The following is a 17529-nucleotide window of genomic DNA, read 5'->3' as shown; positions in this document are numbered from 1 at the left end:
CAGACTCCCTGACTTCAGACTATACTACAAAGTTACAGTAATCAAGACAATATGGTACTGGCACAAACACAGAAATATAGATCAATGAAACAGGATAGAAAGCCCAGAGATAATATCCACGCACCTATGGTGAAGTAATCTATGACAAAGGAGGCAAGGGTATATACAGTGGAGAAAAGACAGTGTCTTCAATAAGTGATGCTGGGAAAACTGGACAGCTACAGGTAAAAGAATGAAATTAGAACACTCCCTAACACCATACACAAAAATAAACTCGAAGTGGATTAGAGACCTAAATGTAAGACCGGACTCTATAAAACTCTTAGAGGAAAACATAGGAAGAACACTCTTTGACATAAATCACAGCAAGATCTTTTTTGACCCACCTCCTAGAGTAATGGAAATAAAAACAAACAAACTGGACCTAATGAAACTTAAAAGCTTTTGCAAAGCAAAGGAAACTACAAACAAGACGAAAAGACAACCTTCAGAATGGGAGAAAATATTTGCAAACGAATCAACGGACAAAGGATTAATCTCCAAAATATATAAACAGCTCATACAGCTCAATATTAAAGAAACAAACAACCCAATCAGAAAATGGGCAGAAGACCTAAATAGACATTTCTCCAAAGAAGACGTACAGATGGCCAAGAAGCATGTGAAAAGCTGCTCAACATCACTAATTATTAGAGAAATGCAAATCAAAACTACAATGAGGTATCTCTCCTCACACCAGTTAGAATGGGCATCATCAGAAAATCTACAAACAACTAATGCTGGAGAGGGTGTGGAGAAAAGGGAACCCTCTTGCACTGTTGGTGGGAATGTAAATTGATACAGCCACTATGCAGAACAGTATGGAAGTTCCTTAAAAAACTAAAAATAGAATTACCATATGACCCAGCAATCCCACTAGTGGGTATATAGCCAGAGAAAACCATATTTCAAAATGAAAAATGCACCCCAATGTTCATTGCAGCACTATTTACAACAGCCAGGTCATGGAAGCAACCTAAATGCCCAGCAAGAGACGAATGGATAAAGAAAATGTGGTACATATATACAATGGAATATTACTCAGCCATAAAAAGGAATGAAATTGGGTCATTTGTAGAGACGTGGATGGATCTACAGACTGTCATGCAGAGTGAAGTAAGTCAGAAAGAGAAAAACAAGTCTCGTATATTAACACATATATGTGGAACCTAGAAAAATGGTCCAGATGAACCAGTTTGCAGGGCAGAAACAGAGACACGGATGTAGAGAATAAATGTATGGACACCAAGGGGGGAAAGTGGTGGTGGGGTGGTGGTGGTGTGATGAATTGGGAGAGTGGGATTAACATATATACACTAATATGTATAAAATGGATAACTAATAAGAACCTGCTGTATAAAAAAATAAATAAAATAAAATTCAAAAAAATACCAAAAAAAAGAAATGTAAGGTGTCCAGGATTAAATGATGATGAAAGTAATATAAATAAAAGAAAAACTAGATTTAAAACATAATAATAATCCACCAGAGGGGTCTGGTTACAGCACTGTCCACAGAGTGGCCTGTTGTGCCGTTACTTAGAGTCATATTTCTGAAAATAGCCTCATGATGCAGGAAAATGTTCGTCTGTTACATATAAAAAGCGGTGATTGGGCCTCCCTGGTGGCGCAAGTGGTTGAGAGTCCGCCTGCTGATGCAGGGGATACGGGTTCGTGCCCCGGTCTGGGAGGATCCCATATGCCGCGGAGCGGCTGGGCCCGTGAGCCATGGCCGCTGAGCCTGCGCGTCCGGAGCCTGTGCTCCGCAACGGGGGAGGCCACAGCAGTGAGAGGCCCGCATACCGCAAAAAAAAAAAAAAAAAAAAAAAAAAAAGCGGTGATCAGTGCATGTAAGGAGCATGATCCCAGTTTAATTTCTGAGCGTGTGCACGTCTGTGCATGCATGCATGTCTCCAGGTCTGGGGTCTGGGCTGTGTCTGTACATGCCGCTCAAACCTGTGTGGGTATATATGGGGAAACAACAGTGTTGTTGAGACGCACTCACCTCTGTGGGGATGCACCTGGGTGCGCATCCTGAAGGAAAACCCAGGATAGCAGCGCCTGGGGAAGGTCCACCCTGAGTACCCCGGACTCTGAGCCGTTGGACGCCCTTAGGGCTGCCGGCCTCAACAGGCACAGAGCTCTGGGGAGCAGGGGCAGCTGTGTGGTCTCTGATGGCAGGAAACAAACAGGGACACTGGTGTCCACCCCTCACTCCAGGGCTCAGGGCCAGAGGGGAGGGGTGGCGTCTACAGGACGCCTGCACAGACTTGTCTCCAGATAGTGAAATTGTGGATTTTTATTTTCCTCATCCTGTGTTATTTTTTGAATTTTCAAATACATTTTTTAATAATCAGAAAACATATGTAGCCATTTCAAGTCACATACTGCTTAGAAGTTGGAACAAAGTAGTTGCTTCAGGACCTCATAGCTGGGCAGCAGCTGTGGGTGATCCGTGTTGGGCAGGTGTGCTGCTTTGGCCTGTGGTGGGCTGCAGGGGTGAGGCGGGTGGTCAGCAAAAAGGCCCCCACAGTTACTGCGACCAGGTGGAGGCAGGAATGAGCCCTGGCCCCCCGGCCTCGCAGCCCACAGAGCAGCACGGGAAGTGGTAACAGGCAGGGGATAGGGACATTGTCTCTTGCCCAGAAGCCCCAGACCAAAAGGTTCTGCCTCTTTAGGCTCTGCAGGGCTGGGGAAGGAGGGGGCCCTCAGCCAAGCTGGGACGGCCAGGCCTGAGCCTGGTCTGTGGCCCCCGCCCGCCCCCTGGTTGCCCGGGGGATCAGGGATCCAGGATCTGGGTCCAGAGCCCAACTCCTCAGGTGTATTTGTTGGAACAAAGCTTGAAGAACAGGGTTGACCTGACTTTGGACCCACTGCCCACTCATGCTGGTGGTTGCGTTTTCCTTCAGCCACCCGTGGGACACAGTCATCAAGGCTGCCATGAGGAAGTACCCGAATCCCATGAACCCCAGTGTCGTGGGCGTCGACGTGCTGGAGCGCAGTGTGGACAGCCGGGGCCGGCTTCACAGCCACCGCCTCCTTAGCACCGAGTGGGGGCTGCCCGGCCTCGTGAGAGTGGTGAGCCCCCAGTGGAGCCTGGCTGCACCCGCATGACCCCCAGCTACACTCACACAGCCGTCTACACCCGCTGGCCCAGCTGGCACCCATATGCAGGGAATGACAACCTTCCCATTTGGGATTTCTGGGAAGCCCCAGAGATGGTTTGTTTCTCTGTGAATTGAGTTAATCGTCCACCTGAGTGTCCAACACATCCCCTGACCCACCTGCAGTGGGGACACTGCCCACAGGACCCCCAAAACCCCATGACCCCCAGCCCCCCACCCCTTCCCCATACCCAGTCCCCCCACCCCAGCCTCATCGTCCTGCTTGGTGTGGCCTGAACCCCAGAGTTGGCTCCACACAGTGGGGCCTGGGGGGTGAGGGTCAGGGTCGGTCCACAGCTGACTCACCAGCCGGACCTTGTCCTCAACCTTGACCTCAGCGCCCCAGTTCCTGCCCTGCTTTCTCCTCTGTCTAAGCACCGGTTCCTATGTCCCTGATTTGTGTGTCCGTCCCACCCGCTGGACAGAGGCACCTGGAGGAGCTGGAGGCGCTGGTGCAGCCACACCTGCATCCCTGGTTGAAGAGATGGGTAGCGGATAGGAAATGGCGGTCAGTGTTCCAGGATATACGGTGGAGTTTCTAACACGTCACTATGCTGGTTTTGCTTTGTTTTTCAGATTTTGGGAACCAGTAGGACTTTGACATACATCAGAGAACATTCTATTGTGGATCCAGTGGGAAAGAAAATGGAGCTCTGTTCCACCAATGTAAGCAATGGCCACGATGGTGCGTAATGTCTTCATTTAATTTTATTTCCAGCCCATCTTTGGTCTAAATGATCTTTTATTTTTAATAGAAAGGCTGACTTTATTTAGCAATATCTTACTTGTCTTTTATTCCAGTATAAAAATGTATAGAAGAACACACATAATGATGTGAACACACCTTTGTAACCAGTGGGCAGGCCAGGAGACAGACTGGCAGCCCCGGGGCCCCCGTGCTCCTCCCCAGTGCCTCCCCACCACCCCCCCAGGCGCCATCCTGCCCGCCAACAACACACTCGGCTCTTTGCAGCCACTGAAACAGCCACTTTTCTCCTGGTGTCCTCTCTCACGTCTCACAATGAAGAACCATTGATATTGGCCTAATGCACATTCAAAGAGTGTGTTAGGGAAAACGGGTGGCCCGGGAGCATGGTTTATGTCAGACCCATTAGCCTGTGGGTCGTGTCACTGTGTGCGGAGGCTCCTTGGTTTACTGCCTGGACCTCTGCCGGGGACCCCCTTTCCTCGGCCCAGGCAGCCCTTCCGCAAAGTCACAGGGAGCCGGGTGGGTGTGTCCACATGAGCCATTACTGACAGTTTATATATTGTTCTCTCTTCTCTTTCACTTGGAAAATTCCTCTTCCTCCTTCAAGAAGGCTTAGTTGTCGGTAAAGAGGGATGGTTCTTGCTGTTGTAGGAGGTCTACTGGAAAGGAAGGGCTTTGGGTGGGACAGCCGCATGCCTGCGTCCTGGTTATCACAGAATCGCTGTTGGCTGCGGGTGTCAGTGATCAACCTGTTCTGAGCCTCACTTTCCTTTTCTAAAAAAGAGCCAACCTCACCATATTGTCCTGAGGATTAATGAAAGAAAATTAGGTTTATTAAATACAGAGCCTGGCATAACAATATTGCACATACAATGATGACAGCTAATGAGCCCGACTCAGGTTTGGGTGGGGTGTGGAGGGAGGGCAGTGACTGTCGCCAGGAGCCGCCAGGACTCGGTGTCCCTGGGCCGTACTTTGGCCGTGCCTCCTGGGCCTTGGCGTTTCTTCTGCTCTGGCTCCAGTAAGTGCAGATTCGGGGATGGGAGGAGTGGGAGCAGATGGTCTGGGAAGAAATGCAAGAGAAATAGAACCTACAGCCATTGTTTCCTGTTTTAAGATCACACTCACAAACTGGGTGTCAGTGAGTGAGAGGCTGGTGTACACACCCCACCCAGAGGACCCAGGAAGGTAAGCGGACATTGAAGTCCAAGGCTGGGGTGGGGCGGGGGCTCCCCCCGCCCCCCGGCTGCTCAGCCCCTTCACTTCTCGCTCTCCTGCAGGACCGTGCTCACCCAAGAAGCCGTCATCACCGTGAAGGGGATCAGCCTCGGCAGCTATCTGGAAAGTTTGATGGCCAACACGATATCGTCCAATGCAAAGAAGGTACCATCTCTAGCTGTTCGGGGGCCAGATGAGCGGGGGTCCTACTGACCGCGGGCAGGTGGGGAGGGCTCCAGGCCTGGGGGAGCACAGGCCATCAAGGCAGCCACCCCTTCCAGGAGCCGAGCCATCTGGGCTCAGTTAACAAGACACACCCCACACGTCCAGGACAGGTATTGGCGTGGGCAGGCAGGACACTCGGGATTTTCAGCAGTTTCATATTTAATCGGTATTGAGTGGCTCCAGCTGAGCTTCTCCGTGTGCAGGGCTTCCCTTTGCCTCTCGCTCTGGTGGGATTTGGGAGCGAGCCTTGTGGAGGGAGTGGGGGAGGGATGGACCAGGAGGAGGCTGTCAGCCCTGGCCTCCTCTCCAGCGGGGTTGGCAAGAAGAGCTTGGGTGTTTGGGAGGCACATCCCAGGCAGTGCTGGGTGCCAGAGCAGGGCCTGGCTGTTCGCCCAGCTCCCCTTGCCGTCCTCCTTCTGCTGCCACCCCGACTCTCCCTTTCTCTCTCTCGTTCTTTTTGGTCAGAAGAGATTCTTCATTCTGGGACCAGTGGGATGGCACCTAAGCCGTCCTTCCCTTCCTACCACGCTCAGGTCACGGCTGGGCCAAGAGCCATTTATTCTTGCATTTAGGCTCATTGGTCTAGTCACTAGTACAGAGCCAGTCTGCCCTATTTTTAGAAAAATCCAGATTTGAGGAAGGTTGGCAGTAGCTCAGCTCAGTTCACGAAAGTCGGGGAGGCCTCCTGCCCAGAGCAGCATGCATCATGTCTACTCTGCGAGCCCTGGGGACAGAACCTGACTGACTCACTCTGTGTGTCCAGAGTCTGGCTTAGGGCAGGCCTGAGTATTTGCTGAAGAATATTTTGGGAGGAAGGCAGCACTGGGTGAGACCAGAGTCACCTCAGCCCTTAATGAGAAAAGTCAGGGGAAACTTAGTGAGGCCAGATCAACGTCTTTTTTTTTTCTTTTTTTTTTTTTCTTTTTTTTTGCGGTACGCGGGCCTCTCACTGTTGTGGCCTCTCCCGTTGTGGAGCACAGGCTCCGGATGCGCAGGCTCAGCGGCCATGGCTCACGGGCCCAGCCGCTCCGCGGCATATGGGATCCTCCCGGACCGGGGCACGAACCTGTATCCCCTGCATCGGCAGGCGGACTCTCAACCACTGCGCCACCAGGGAGGCCCCGACGTCTTTTATTTCACTTTATTTGGGGGTTGCTGTTTTGGAGGCCTATGGAGAATCATGGCCGCCCAGCTGTGGTTGCCATCCGACAGCATCCCAGACAAGTTTGGGGGATGTGGGGGCAGCCAGTGGCCTGAAGATGGAGGAGGAGCCAGAGAGAGAGGAAGATGGAGGTGGAGAGGCGGGTGGCCCCACATGCGGTTCAGGAGCCAGAAGTTAGGGGTGACTCACGGAGGAGGCTGAGGGGCCGCGCTCCCCTCACTGCCCTCAGTAGGTGACGGCACTCATGAGGGGTGCGGACTCAGCATAGCTCAAACTGGTGCGGGAATTTCAGTCAGAACAGGTGCCACCTTATTTCTGGGGCTGAGAAGCTGCCTGCAGAACGTCTTGGCTGTGTTTGCTTCAGAGCCACAGGGCTGTCCCTGTGCATTTATGTGACCTGCATAGCCTGCTGTCTGTGGTGAGACAGGCAGGACTTCTGACACCACGTTGAAATCTTTCTGTGTTGCTCCAGGGGTGGGCTGCTATTGAGTGGATAATTGAAAATGCTGAACGTGCCCTGAGCTAACGAGGCCTGCAGCGCCCCTTGTGCTGAGCGGCGGTAACTACAGGATTCTTGAACCTGGGGAGGATCTGGTGCCTGCTCACCGTGTGCATGGCCTGCGTGCTGGGAGGGGGTCTGCAAGACACAGCTGCATGGGGGTTTCCAGCCCTGTAGTGAAAAACCTAACTGGGTTCATCCTCCTCTGAATGCACCAACTCGTTTCGTGGCAGGATTTATGTTCAGGTTTGTTATCTCGTCTCTGAGGGCAGTTCATCTTCTCCTTCAAGCTGTTCTCAGCACATGGTCATGCGTCCCGGGACTGGTGTGTCCTCAGCAGGAAGGCTCTCGCGAGCAGGTCCAGACAGTGTGAAGGGCTGATCTTATGGGGGCAGTTTTCACTGGGGGCAAGACTAGAATACCTGCCCACGTTCCTGTGAAGTTGCCCCAGGCCTGGGCGTCAGTGCTGTGGTGAGAAGGCAGCCCTCCTCCCCTCGTGCTGCCAGCTGTGCATCCTCACTGGCCAGTCGCTTTTAGTGGCCGAAGCCATCTGCAGCATCTCCATGAGCTTCACAAACACTCCTTGGTTTCCTAGACCAAGTGGCTGGGGTGTCAGAGCGGACTTGACACTCGTGTGGTCAGCAGTCGTCTCTGTACTTCGTAAGGTCAGAGTTTCCTGCTTCCCTCTGTTCAGGGAATCCTTACACTCCTTCCTTGAACCTCCTCTCACTCTTGGCTTTCCGAGCTGTGCTGCTCTGGGCCCTGCTTCCCACCATTGGTCGGTCGGTCGGTCTGTCTGTCTATAGCATGTGTGCACACTCAGCGCCTCTGTCAACAGACGTGAGCCCCGTGGCTCAGGCTCCTTTAAGAACTTCCTGCTGATTTTGTTTAAGCCACTGACGCTTAGGTTTGCCAGGACCTTCACCTTGAACCTAGGATCATGACCTTCTTCCTTGGATGAACCACTAGGGTGACCTCATGCAGAGCGCCTGCCCACCTTGTGGGCGTCCTGCTTGTGCATGTGTATGTGCATGTGTGTGTTTGATGGTGTGTGTGGAGTGTGTGTGGTGTATATGTGATGCTGTTCCTTTGAGTTGTGGACTCTGTCACATTCTGTTTCCTCATAAACTAGAGCTAAACTGCCTCAATCTTTAATCAGATGCCTCACCAAAAAAACCATCAAAAAGCAGGAAAAGGAAGAGAAGAAGGAAGAAGCAAGTCTGGAGTGTGGTCCTGGTTGGGTTGGGGGAGGCGGGAGCTGCTGGGCCACAGCCTCCACCAGTCTTGTCGGTCATGACCACACAGGGCAGGAGGCCCGGCTGGTGGTGGCGCCCGTGGAGCGAGGCCCGGGGAGCAGACCTGCTGGGAGGAGGCCGGGCCGCCGCTCTGCCCACCCCATGCTGAGCCACACACCTGCTCTGCCACCTGAGCTGGGTTTGCTCAGATGGCTGTGGGGACTTATCTGTCCTTCCTCAGCTCCAGCTCTCCTGCCGACTCTCGGGGTCTCACTAAAGAGCTTGTCTCTTTTCAGAGGACACCCCATTTCACTCACTCGCCCTTGATCCACAGTCTCACTGCTGGTCTCTTCACACATATCTGGCCACCAGTTGTCACCTCAGAGGCAGTTGACGTGTGTCCCTGTCTTACCCCCGTCACAGATCTGCACACGCTAGAGTCGGGGTGTCCACCCCAATGGCGACACAGGGACAGTTAGGCTTGGTGGGCATAGCCGCGTGCTCTGCCCTTGGGCTGCAACTAGACTGTCCCGCTGTCCGGGGCCCCCGGCCGGACCGCAGCCTGTGCTGCTCCTCACCACGCAGGCACCCGCAGCCACTATCAGGAGGTCGCAGCGAAAGGGCTGTGATTTCAAGCTCTCAGCTGTCCTGTTAGCGTCAAGGTACCTCCCACTGGGAGTTCGAATTTTCTCATTTTCAAAAGTAAAATGTAGTATCTCTTCTGGTGTGTTTCAAATTATAAAAACTTTAGAGAAGCTCTCCTCTATAAAGGATGGGTAGAACTATATGCTACTGTGGTTTTTTTAGATACTGCTTTTTCTTTGATAATAGTACTTCCAATCCAAAATGAAATGAAATTCATTTTTATTTTTATGAGAATATTTTATGCACATAGCATAAGGTGAAATAGAGTTAAAAGTTTTATGACAAAAACAATCCCTCTTACCTCTTCTGCAAAGCACTCTTCTACCCTTCTGAGGGGACTGTTCACTCTTTTGATAGTTTTGGCATTTACTGTTAGATTTCTAAATAAAGAAGCATATTCTGCTATTTCTTGATTCAACAATTTTAGACTTTATCTGCTGACTTCCTGCCATGGTAGATGGTTATTTTCTCTCTTAAATCTTCCCCTCTCCCATTTCTCCAATGTAGCTATATTGTAACTTATTGTTAAAAGCACATTGGTTCCATAATTAAAACATACATAACTTGTTTACTACCAAGTGAAAACGTGTACTGTAATTACATTTTCTTTTTTTTTAAAAAAAATATATTTATTTATTTATTTTGGCTGCGCCGGGTCCTATTTGCGGCATGCGGGATCTTTGCTGCGGCATGCAGGATCTTTAGTTGTGGCATGCGGACTTCTTAGTTGCGGCATGTGGGCTCTAGTTCCCTGACCAGGGATTGAACCTGGGCCCCCTGCATCAGGAGCACGGACTCTTACCCACTGGACCACCAGGGAAGTTCCTACATTTTCTTTCTTACATAGCTTTTTTCTCCTTGAAGGTAGTAACTGTCTTATCCTCTTCATCTGTTTAATCTTATTTTTAGAAGTCTCTGGCTGAGTCCCCCACACTCCACCTCTTCGCCTGCTCTCTGCAGCACCTTGTGACATCCTTTTCCAAGGTCAGACCCCGTAGGTAGCACATCCCTTTCTCATTTCTCTGGCGCTGTACTTCCTGGAGGCCGGTCTTGCTCTCTCTGACTAGCAGCTGTGTGGCTGTCATCCCTCCTGGCCATTTCCTCGGCCCGTCTCCCCTCCTGGAGCCCTTGTCTCCTGGCCTCCCTGCCTTCCTCTCTCTGTTTCCTACCACAGGATGGGGAAGGACACCCCATAGTAGCTTCCAAGATTTGGCGTATCTGAAAATGTCCCTTCTGTTCCCACTCTTCACTCAGAGCTTGGTTGGACATACAGCTGTAGATAAAGATACTTTCAGAATTTTGAAGGCACTGCACCATCGTTTTCCACTCCAATTCCTGAGCCTCTGTATGTGGCTTTTTTTTCTCTCTGAAAGCTTTCAGGATCTCTTTGTTCCTGCTGTGAAATTTCATACAGCTAAGCCTTGCTTGAAGTGATCTTTTTAAAGCTCTCTGTGCTGCACTATGTGTGTTAAATTCCTGGTTTTGATGCTGCGCTACAATTATGTAAAACGTTACTGAGGGATGTCGGCTGTTCCTGTACTACCTTTGCAGCTTCCAGTGAGTCTACATTAATTTCAAAATTAAAGGTTAAAAAAGTACATAAATAGTGACTTCATGGAAAATGGTAGAGGTGGGTGCTCCCACTTCTGAAACAAATCAATAAATAGTCCTCCCATTGAAACAGTCAATAAACTAGCAAGAAAAAGTATGACAGAATCAACTTTTGTAGAACTCTGGATTCTAGTCAAATACCTAAACCAACAAGTGGGGCGCTGAATGAATCTTGATTAACCCACCCTGCAGATTTTGGACTTCACAGCCTCCAAAAGTAGAGCAGCCAATTCATTAAAATAAATCCCTGTGTGTATGTGTGTATGTGTGTGTATACACACACATACACACATACACACATTCTACTGGTTCTGTTTCTCTGGCGAACCCTGACTAATACACTATTGAAGCTAAAACTGGTATCAATTCAAACTAGATTTTTATGAATTTAAGATGATAATTATAATTACCAGGATACCCAGTAAGAAAATAACTAAAAACTATATAAAAAATAAAGGGGGAATCAAAATGTTATACTAGAAGAAAATCAAACATAATAGGCAGTGAAGAAAGAATTCAGGAACAAAAGTGAAATTTATAGAAAACAAATAGCAAAATGTAAGAAGTTAGTACATCTTTAACATTTACTTTAAAGGTAAATGGATTAAGTTTACCAATTAAAAGACAGAGATTGGCAGAATGAATGAAAAAACATGATCCTACTATATATGCTGCCTATAAAAGACTCACTTTAAAGCCAAAGAGATAAATAGGTTAAATGTGAAAGGATAGAAAAAGATATTCCATGAAAATGGTAACTAAAAGAGAGCTGAGCTGGGTGGCCACACTAATATCAGAAAAGACGGACTTTAAGGCAAAAAATTGTTACAAAAGGCAAAGAAAGATATATATATACCACAGTACAGAACCCTCAAATATATTCAGCAAACATTAGCAGAAGAGAGAAATAGACAATTCTATGATAGAGACTTCAGTAGTCCACTTTCAATAATGGATAGAATGTCCATTATTGGATAGACAGAAGATCAGTAAATAAATGGAGGATTTGAAGTACACTGTAAACCAACTTGACCTAACACATATATAGAACACTTCACCTAATAACAGCAGAATACACATTCTTCTCAAGAGCACATGGAATATTCTCCAGGATAGACCATATGTTAGGCCAAAAACCAAGTGTCAGTAAATTTAAGAAGACTGAAATCATAGAAAGTATCTTTTGTCATCACAATGAAATGAAGTTAGAAATCAGTAGCATAAGGAAAACTGGAAAATTCACAAATGTGGAATTTAAAAAACATACATCTAACAACCAGTGAGTCAAAGAAGAAATTATAAGTGAAATCATAAAATGGGATGAATGAAAATGAAAACAACATATTAAAACTTATGCAGTGAGAGCAGTGCTCAGATGGAAATTCATAGTTACAAACACATATGTTAAAAAAAGAGGAAAGCTGTCAAATCATTAACCTGACTTTAAGGACCTAGAAAATGAAGAAGAAGCTAAATCCATGGCTTGCAGAAGGAAAGAAATGATAAAGATTAGAGAGGAGATGAAATAGAAACTAGGAAAATAATGGAATTATTGAAACCAAAAGTTGTTTTGAAAGATTAACAAAATTGACAAGCCTTTAGTTAGACCAAGAACAAAAGAGGATTCAAAATAAAAAAATGAGAATTGAAAGCGGGGGCATTACTACAGACCTTACAGAAGTAAAAGGATATAAGAAAATACAGGCATACCTCATTTTACTGCATTTCACTTTACTGCACTTTGCAGATACTGCATTTTTTTTTTTTTACAAATCGAAGGTTTATGGCACCTCTGCCTCAAGCAAGTCTGTTGGCACCATTTTTCTAATAGCATTTGCTCACATCATGTCTCTGTGTCATGGTTTGGTAATTTTTGCAATATTTCAAACTTTTTCATTATTATTATATTTGTTACGGGGATCTGTTATCAGTGATCTTTGATGTCACTACTACAACATGCTGAAGGCTCAGATAATTAGCATTTTTTAGCAATAAAGTATTTTTAAATTAAAGTATGTATATATATTTTTAGACATAATGGTATTGCATACTTAATATACTACAGTATAGCATAAAATTAACTTTTATATGCACTGGGAAACCAAAAATTTCTTGTGACTCACTTTATTGTGATATTCACTTTATTTTCATGGTCTGGAATTGAACCTGCCATATCTCCAAGTTATCCCTGTACTATGAATGATTATACCAGAACAAATTAGATAACCTAAGTGAGATGGACAAATTTCTAGAAACACACAACTTAACCAAAACTGATTCAGGAAGAAACAGAAAATCTCAACAGGCCTGTAACAGATAGAGATTGAATCAGTAATTAAAAACCTCCCAACAAAGAAAAGTCCAAACATTAAAGAAGAATTAACACCAATCCTTCGCAAACTCTTCCAAAAAAACAGAGGAGGGAATACATCCTAACATTCAGAGATAGGTATTAGCCTGATACTAAAATTAGGCAAAGACACCCCCAGAAAATAAAACTACAGACTGATATCCTTTATGAATATTGATGCAAAAATCCTTAACAAAATACTTGTAAGCTGAGTAGGAAATAGAGAATAGGAAAATAATAGAATTATTAAACCAGAGTTGTTTTGTTGAAAAGATTAACAAAATTGACAAACCTTCCAACTTTTTCACTAGTTTTTATCTTGGCAAACTATTCTAGATTTCTAAATCTTTCCTGTTCATTATGGCATCCTGTCCTTGCTTCCCTCCTGTCTATAGAGATGAGTGTGAAGGGAGCTTTCCTCTGTGTCCGTGTGTGTTGGGGGCTTCACTCTGACACACTCAGCGCGAAGCATTGCCCTCTACACTGGGTGACCCTTTTCTGCAGTGAACCTCTTGTTCCATGACCTCTAGGTAACTGTATAATCTCATAGAGGTAATGGTCTAAAGTTGTCATGTAGGGAGTTCTGTTCTAGAGGGAGACATGAATATTTGTCATTTTGGAAACCATGGTTTTTACAAATATATATATATATACACATACATTTTTATTGCAGTATAGTTGATTTACAGTATTTTATATAAGTTTCAGGTGTACTACATAGTAATTCACAATTTTTAATGGTTATATTCCATTTATAGTTATTATAAAATATTGACTATATTCCCTATGCTGTACAATATATCCTTATTGCTTCTCTATTTTATACGTAGTAGATTGTTCCTCTTAATCCCCCACCCCTATTGTGCCCCTTCCCTCTCCCCACTGGTAACCTCTAGTTTGTTTTCTGTATCTGTGAGTCTGTGCAAACCACATTTTTTTTTTTTTTTTGTGGTACGCAGGCCTCTCACTGTTGTGGCCTCTCCCGTTGCGGAGCACAGGCTCTGGACGCGCAGGCTCAGCGGCCATAGCTCACGGGCCCAGCCGCTCCGCGGCATGTGGGATCTTCGCAGACCGGGGCATGAACCCGTGTCCCCTGCATCGGCAGGCGGACTCTCAACCACTGCGCCACCAGGGAAGCCCTGCAAACCACATTTTTGAAGCAGGGATAAAAGTGCCAGAAAGGGTGGATTCTTGTGAGTCTTCTACAATGGCTATGGTGTGCAGAAATCCCCTGCGTAGTTTTGGAGGAAGATTGCATTTTTAGGGCAAGGACAGTTGTAAATGTCAGTTATTTGGACTCTTTAATTTTCTGGTAGAATGAAGTTGGGTAAAAATAAGCACATGCATGTGCTGGGTTTTTATTCTCCTATGTTTTCCATTATCAATACATTTTTTCCTTGGGGGGTGTTAGTCATTAAGAAAGCAGTAGTGATTATCTTCAAAATTTGTTTAGTGCAAAAGAGTTTGGCTTTGTAACTTTCAGTTTGGTCTGGAAGTGGATTCAATATTTATTTGTATTTGGAATTCACCATTAGTACAGTAGCAAATGTTGTCTGACAGAATACACGAAGCTGAGTGTGGATGGTCGTGTGAAACTTAACCTTGATTTCTAATTTGAGAAATACTCTCTGCTAGCGTTTCTTAATGAGTATCTGTCAACACTGCTGTTGCACTGACCTTCAGACGGTACCCCCAGCACCCAGGGGCGGCCCCCTCTCCTGAGATGACCTAGGCAGGAGGCTGGAGAACATGAGCGCGGTGGGACCTGACCGAGGCCTTCTTCCCCGGGAGGATCCTCACTGCTATTCTCTCAGCCGGGTCACAAGGCCTTGGAGTGGGTTATCGGCTGCCTGAACTCAGAGCTGGTGGGGCTGGCAGCCCCCGCCTGCGCCAGGGCTTGAAGCACCACTGGCACCTAGCCTTGTGGTTCCCTGCACCCAGGACAGGAGACACAGAGTTCAGGCAGCAAGTTGACAGCCGGGGCTGCACACACACGCTCTACATGTGTGTCCAAGGGAACATTCGCGGTTACTGCATGCATGCCTGGGGATACTGAGGAGAAGGACTCTGGAAAGGGGCTGAATTTGCTACATGCGGGCCTGTTGTTCACCTTTACCTTTCTTTTTTTGGTGGAAAGATTTTTTAAGAAGTTAAACTTTTTTTTTTTTTTTTTTTTTTGTGGTACGCGGGCCTCTCACTGCTGTGGCCTCTCCCGTTGCGGAGCACAGGCTCCGGACGCACAGGCTCAGCGGCCATGGCTCACAGGCCCAGCCGCTCCGCGGCATGTGGGATCTTCCCGGACCGGGGCACAAACCCATGTCCCCTGCATTGGCAGGCCGACTCTCAACCACTGCGCCACCAGGGAAGCCCCAAGAAGTTAAACTTTTTTTTTTTTTTTTTTTGCATTACGTGGGCTTCTCACTTCTGTGGCCTCTCCCGTTGCGGAGCACAGGCTCTGGACATGCAGGCCCAGCAGCCATGGCTCACGGGCCTAGCCGCTCCGCGGCATGTGGGATCTTCCCAGACCGGGGCACGAACCCGTGTCCCCTGCATCGGCAGGCGGACTCTCAACCACTGCGCCACCAGGGAAGCCCCAGAAGTTAAACTTTTGATATCCCTTCCCTAGAAACCAAAGTATCAGGGTGAAAAAGGAATGGCTTTCTCACACTCTGTAACCTCCCACATTCAAATGGAAAGTTCTTGTGGGTGCTGATCCGCAGGTTTGCTGGGTGGATATTTGCCTCGGATTCTCAGGAAGGATGACCGGTCAGAGGGCAGGAGTAGGTTTTAAACGTGAGAGGCTGAGGTTGGCCTTGGAGCTTGTTAACATGACACATTCCAGGCCTCAGCCCCGGGGCTCCTGCCAGGTCCGGCTGTGACTGCTCAGACCAGGCCTGGTGCTCAGTGGCCCAGGAGCCCTGTGTTCCATCAAGGGCTGGGCATGGCCTCTGCCCAGCCCCCGCCGACCTGCCCGTACTCAAGTCTCGTGTTCTACAAACATCACTTAATTTGTCAGATTTCATTATCTCCCACTGACCACAGACCTTAGACTTAATTACAGACATGTGTTTTTAATTATACGTATATAGTAACATAAAGCATCCTTATTTCATTTTAGTTTCTGAACATGAAATGGGATACATTTTTATGTTTAACCAAACCAACCAGTTTAGTGTTTTAGAGAAATGAGTATCAGGAGGAGGTGTTTATTTTGATAATGTATTACTTGCGTAAGGTTTATTTTTTTGCCAAAAGCATAGAAAGAAATCCAGAATTCTGCCTTTCCTCAGTTTCCTGTGTTACATCCCTGTTATTGTGGCCCTGAAGTCTGGTAGGAATAAAGCTGAAATGCACTAGTTACTGTGTCAAGTATGCAGATAAACCAGAAGTTAGTGGGCTGATGTTCAAGAGAAACCGAGAGTGTTTTCCGGAAGCTGTGCCCCAGGCCATCGTGTGGTCTGTGTAGGCGCCAGCCTCCTGGTCGGGTGGCCCCGCCTCGCTGTTACTGTAGAAGCAGTGCCAGGGGCTCTGGGATCAGAGGCTTCTCTTCTTGTAGGAAAAGCGATGGTGCTGAATATCCTTTGAAGAGTCTTCTGCCCGTTTGGCATTAGAACCAACTGTTGCAAATGTCTCTGATTTGAGCCAGTGTCTTTTGGCTTTGTAAGAGTGGGTGACTGTTTGCGCCAGCATTTCTGTCCTCATGTTAAGGAACGGGGTGCTTTGATGTAGGAGTTACCTGCTGGGTGTCTGTTACGAGTTACATTTTCTTCCAGAGTAGTCTTCCCTAGCGGACCTCCACTTACGGCTAGGCCTTAGTGAATGCCCATATATTAAGAACAGATTTTCACAGGTTCTGTTACAACTTCAGTATCCAAAGGAGAGGCAGGGTTGTTCTGGTGACTCTGGCGGCTAGGGAGAGAGCACTTTGCCAGCCCACCGTGGGGCTAAAAGCGTGCGGGAGTGAACCGGGCAGACCACGTGACCCCTGAGCTTTGTTCCTGTCTGTAAAGTGTGGACACTGGGACCTACCTCAAAGTATCCAACCAGAAAGTGAGGTGAAAGTCTCATGGCTCCCGGTCCACAGCGCTGTTTCTGCCTGTGCTGGCCTGTCGCTGGGCTGCAGAGTCCCTCGAGGGGACCACTGGTGGGGCTGGAATTGGGAACACTGGGCTTCACTGATGGAACATACTTTTTTTTTTTAACAATGGTATGTTTTGTTTTTTAAAAAAACTTCTATAATCACTAGTAAGAGTTAACTATCAACAGTGAAAGAATCAGGCAGTAAGAAATGAATGGACATTGACTCAGTAGTGAATTGGATTTCTGGCCTTGACTTCTCATCACGTTCTATGCTTGTGTTTTCAGCTGTTATAGGACAGTTTGCTTAGGGCAGGATTTGGCAAACCACAGCCCATGAGGTGGGAATGGTTTTTGTATATTTAAGGGTTATAAATAAACCCCTCTACACAGGAGTGTATGTGACAAGAGACCTAAGAGGCCCATGAAGGCTGAAATATTTACCATCTGGCCTTTTACAGAAAAAGTTTCTGTAAAGCCAACCCCTTTCTTAGAAATTCCACCATATCTTTCAATCAGCATAAATAAAACTAAATTTGGTCCCTCCCACCAAACTGCTTTCCTCTCCCTGCTTTCTAATCAGTGCTCCTTCTGTT

At 47.2% G+C, this 17529-nt stretch overlaps 1 protein-coding gene across 7 annotated transcripts in view; it reads left to right on the top strand.

Annotated features, from left to right (window-relative positions):
- The window catches only part of PRELID3A (PRELI domain containing 3A), a 67613-nt gene that overhangs the window by 18964 nt on the left and 31120 nt on the right, over positions 1–17529 (top strand). For 4 of the 7 annotated variants that reach the window (XR_009534558.1, XM_060119580.1, XM_060119581.1 and 1 more), the window contains exons 2-5: positions 2948–3116; positions 3779–3868; positions 5029–5099; positions 5192–5294. Coding sequence is in view for 5 of the 7 variants with exons in the window: in XM_060119580.1 (XP_059975563.1) it covers positions 2948–3116; positions 3779–3868; positions 5029–5099; positions 5192–5294 (433 nt within the window). In the remaining 2 variants the exon portion in view is untranslated. Of the gene's footprint in view, positions 1–2947; positions 3117–3778; positions 3869–5028; positions 5100–5191; positions 5295–6988; positions 7043–17529 lie in introns of those variants that run through there. The other 3 variants (XR_009534559.1, XM_060119585.1, XM_060119583.1) reach the window with 2 other exon arrangements.

Source organism: Mesoplodon densirostris, chromosome 15 (assembly GCF_025265405.1).
Source record: "Mesoplodon densirostris isolate mMesDen1 chromosome 15, mMesDen1 primary haplotype, whole genome shotgun sequence".
Lineage (NCBI taxonomy): Eukaryota > Metazoa > Chordata > Mammalia > Artiodactyla > Ziphiidae > Mesoplodon > Mesoplodon densirostris.
The sequence above is the reverse complement of the archived record's forward strand: the minus strand, read 5'-3'. Positions and strand labels throughout refer to the sequence as shown.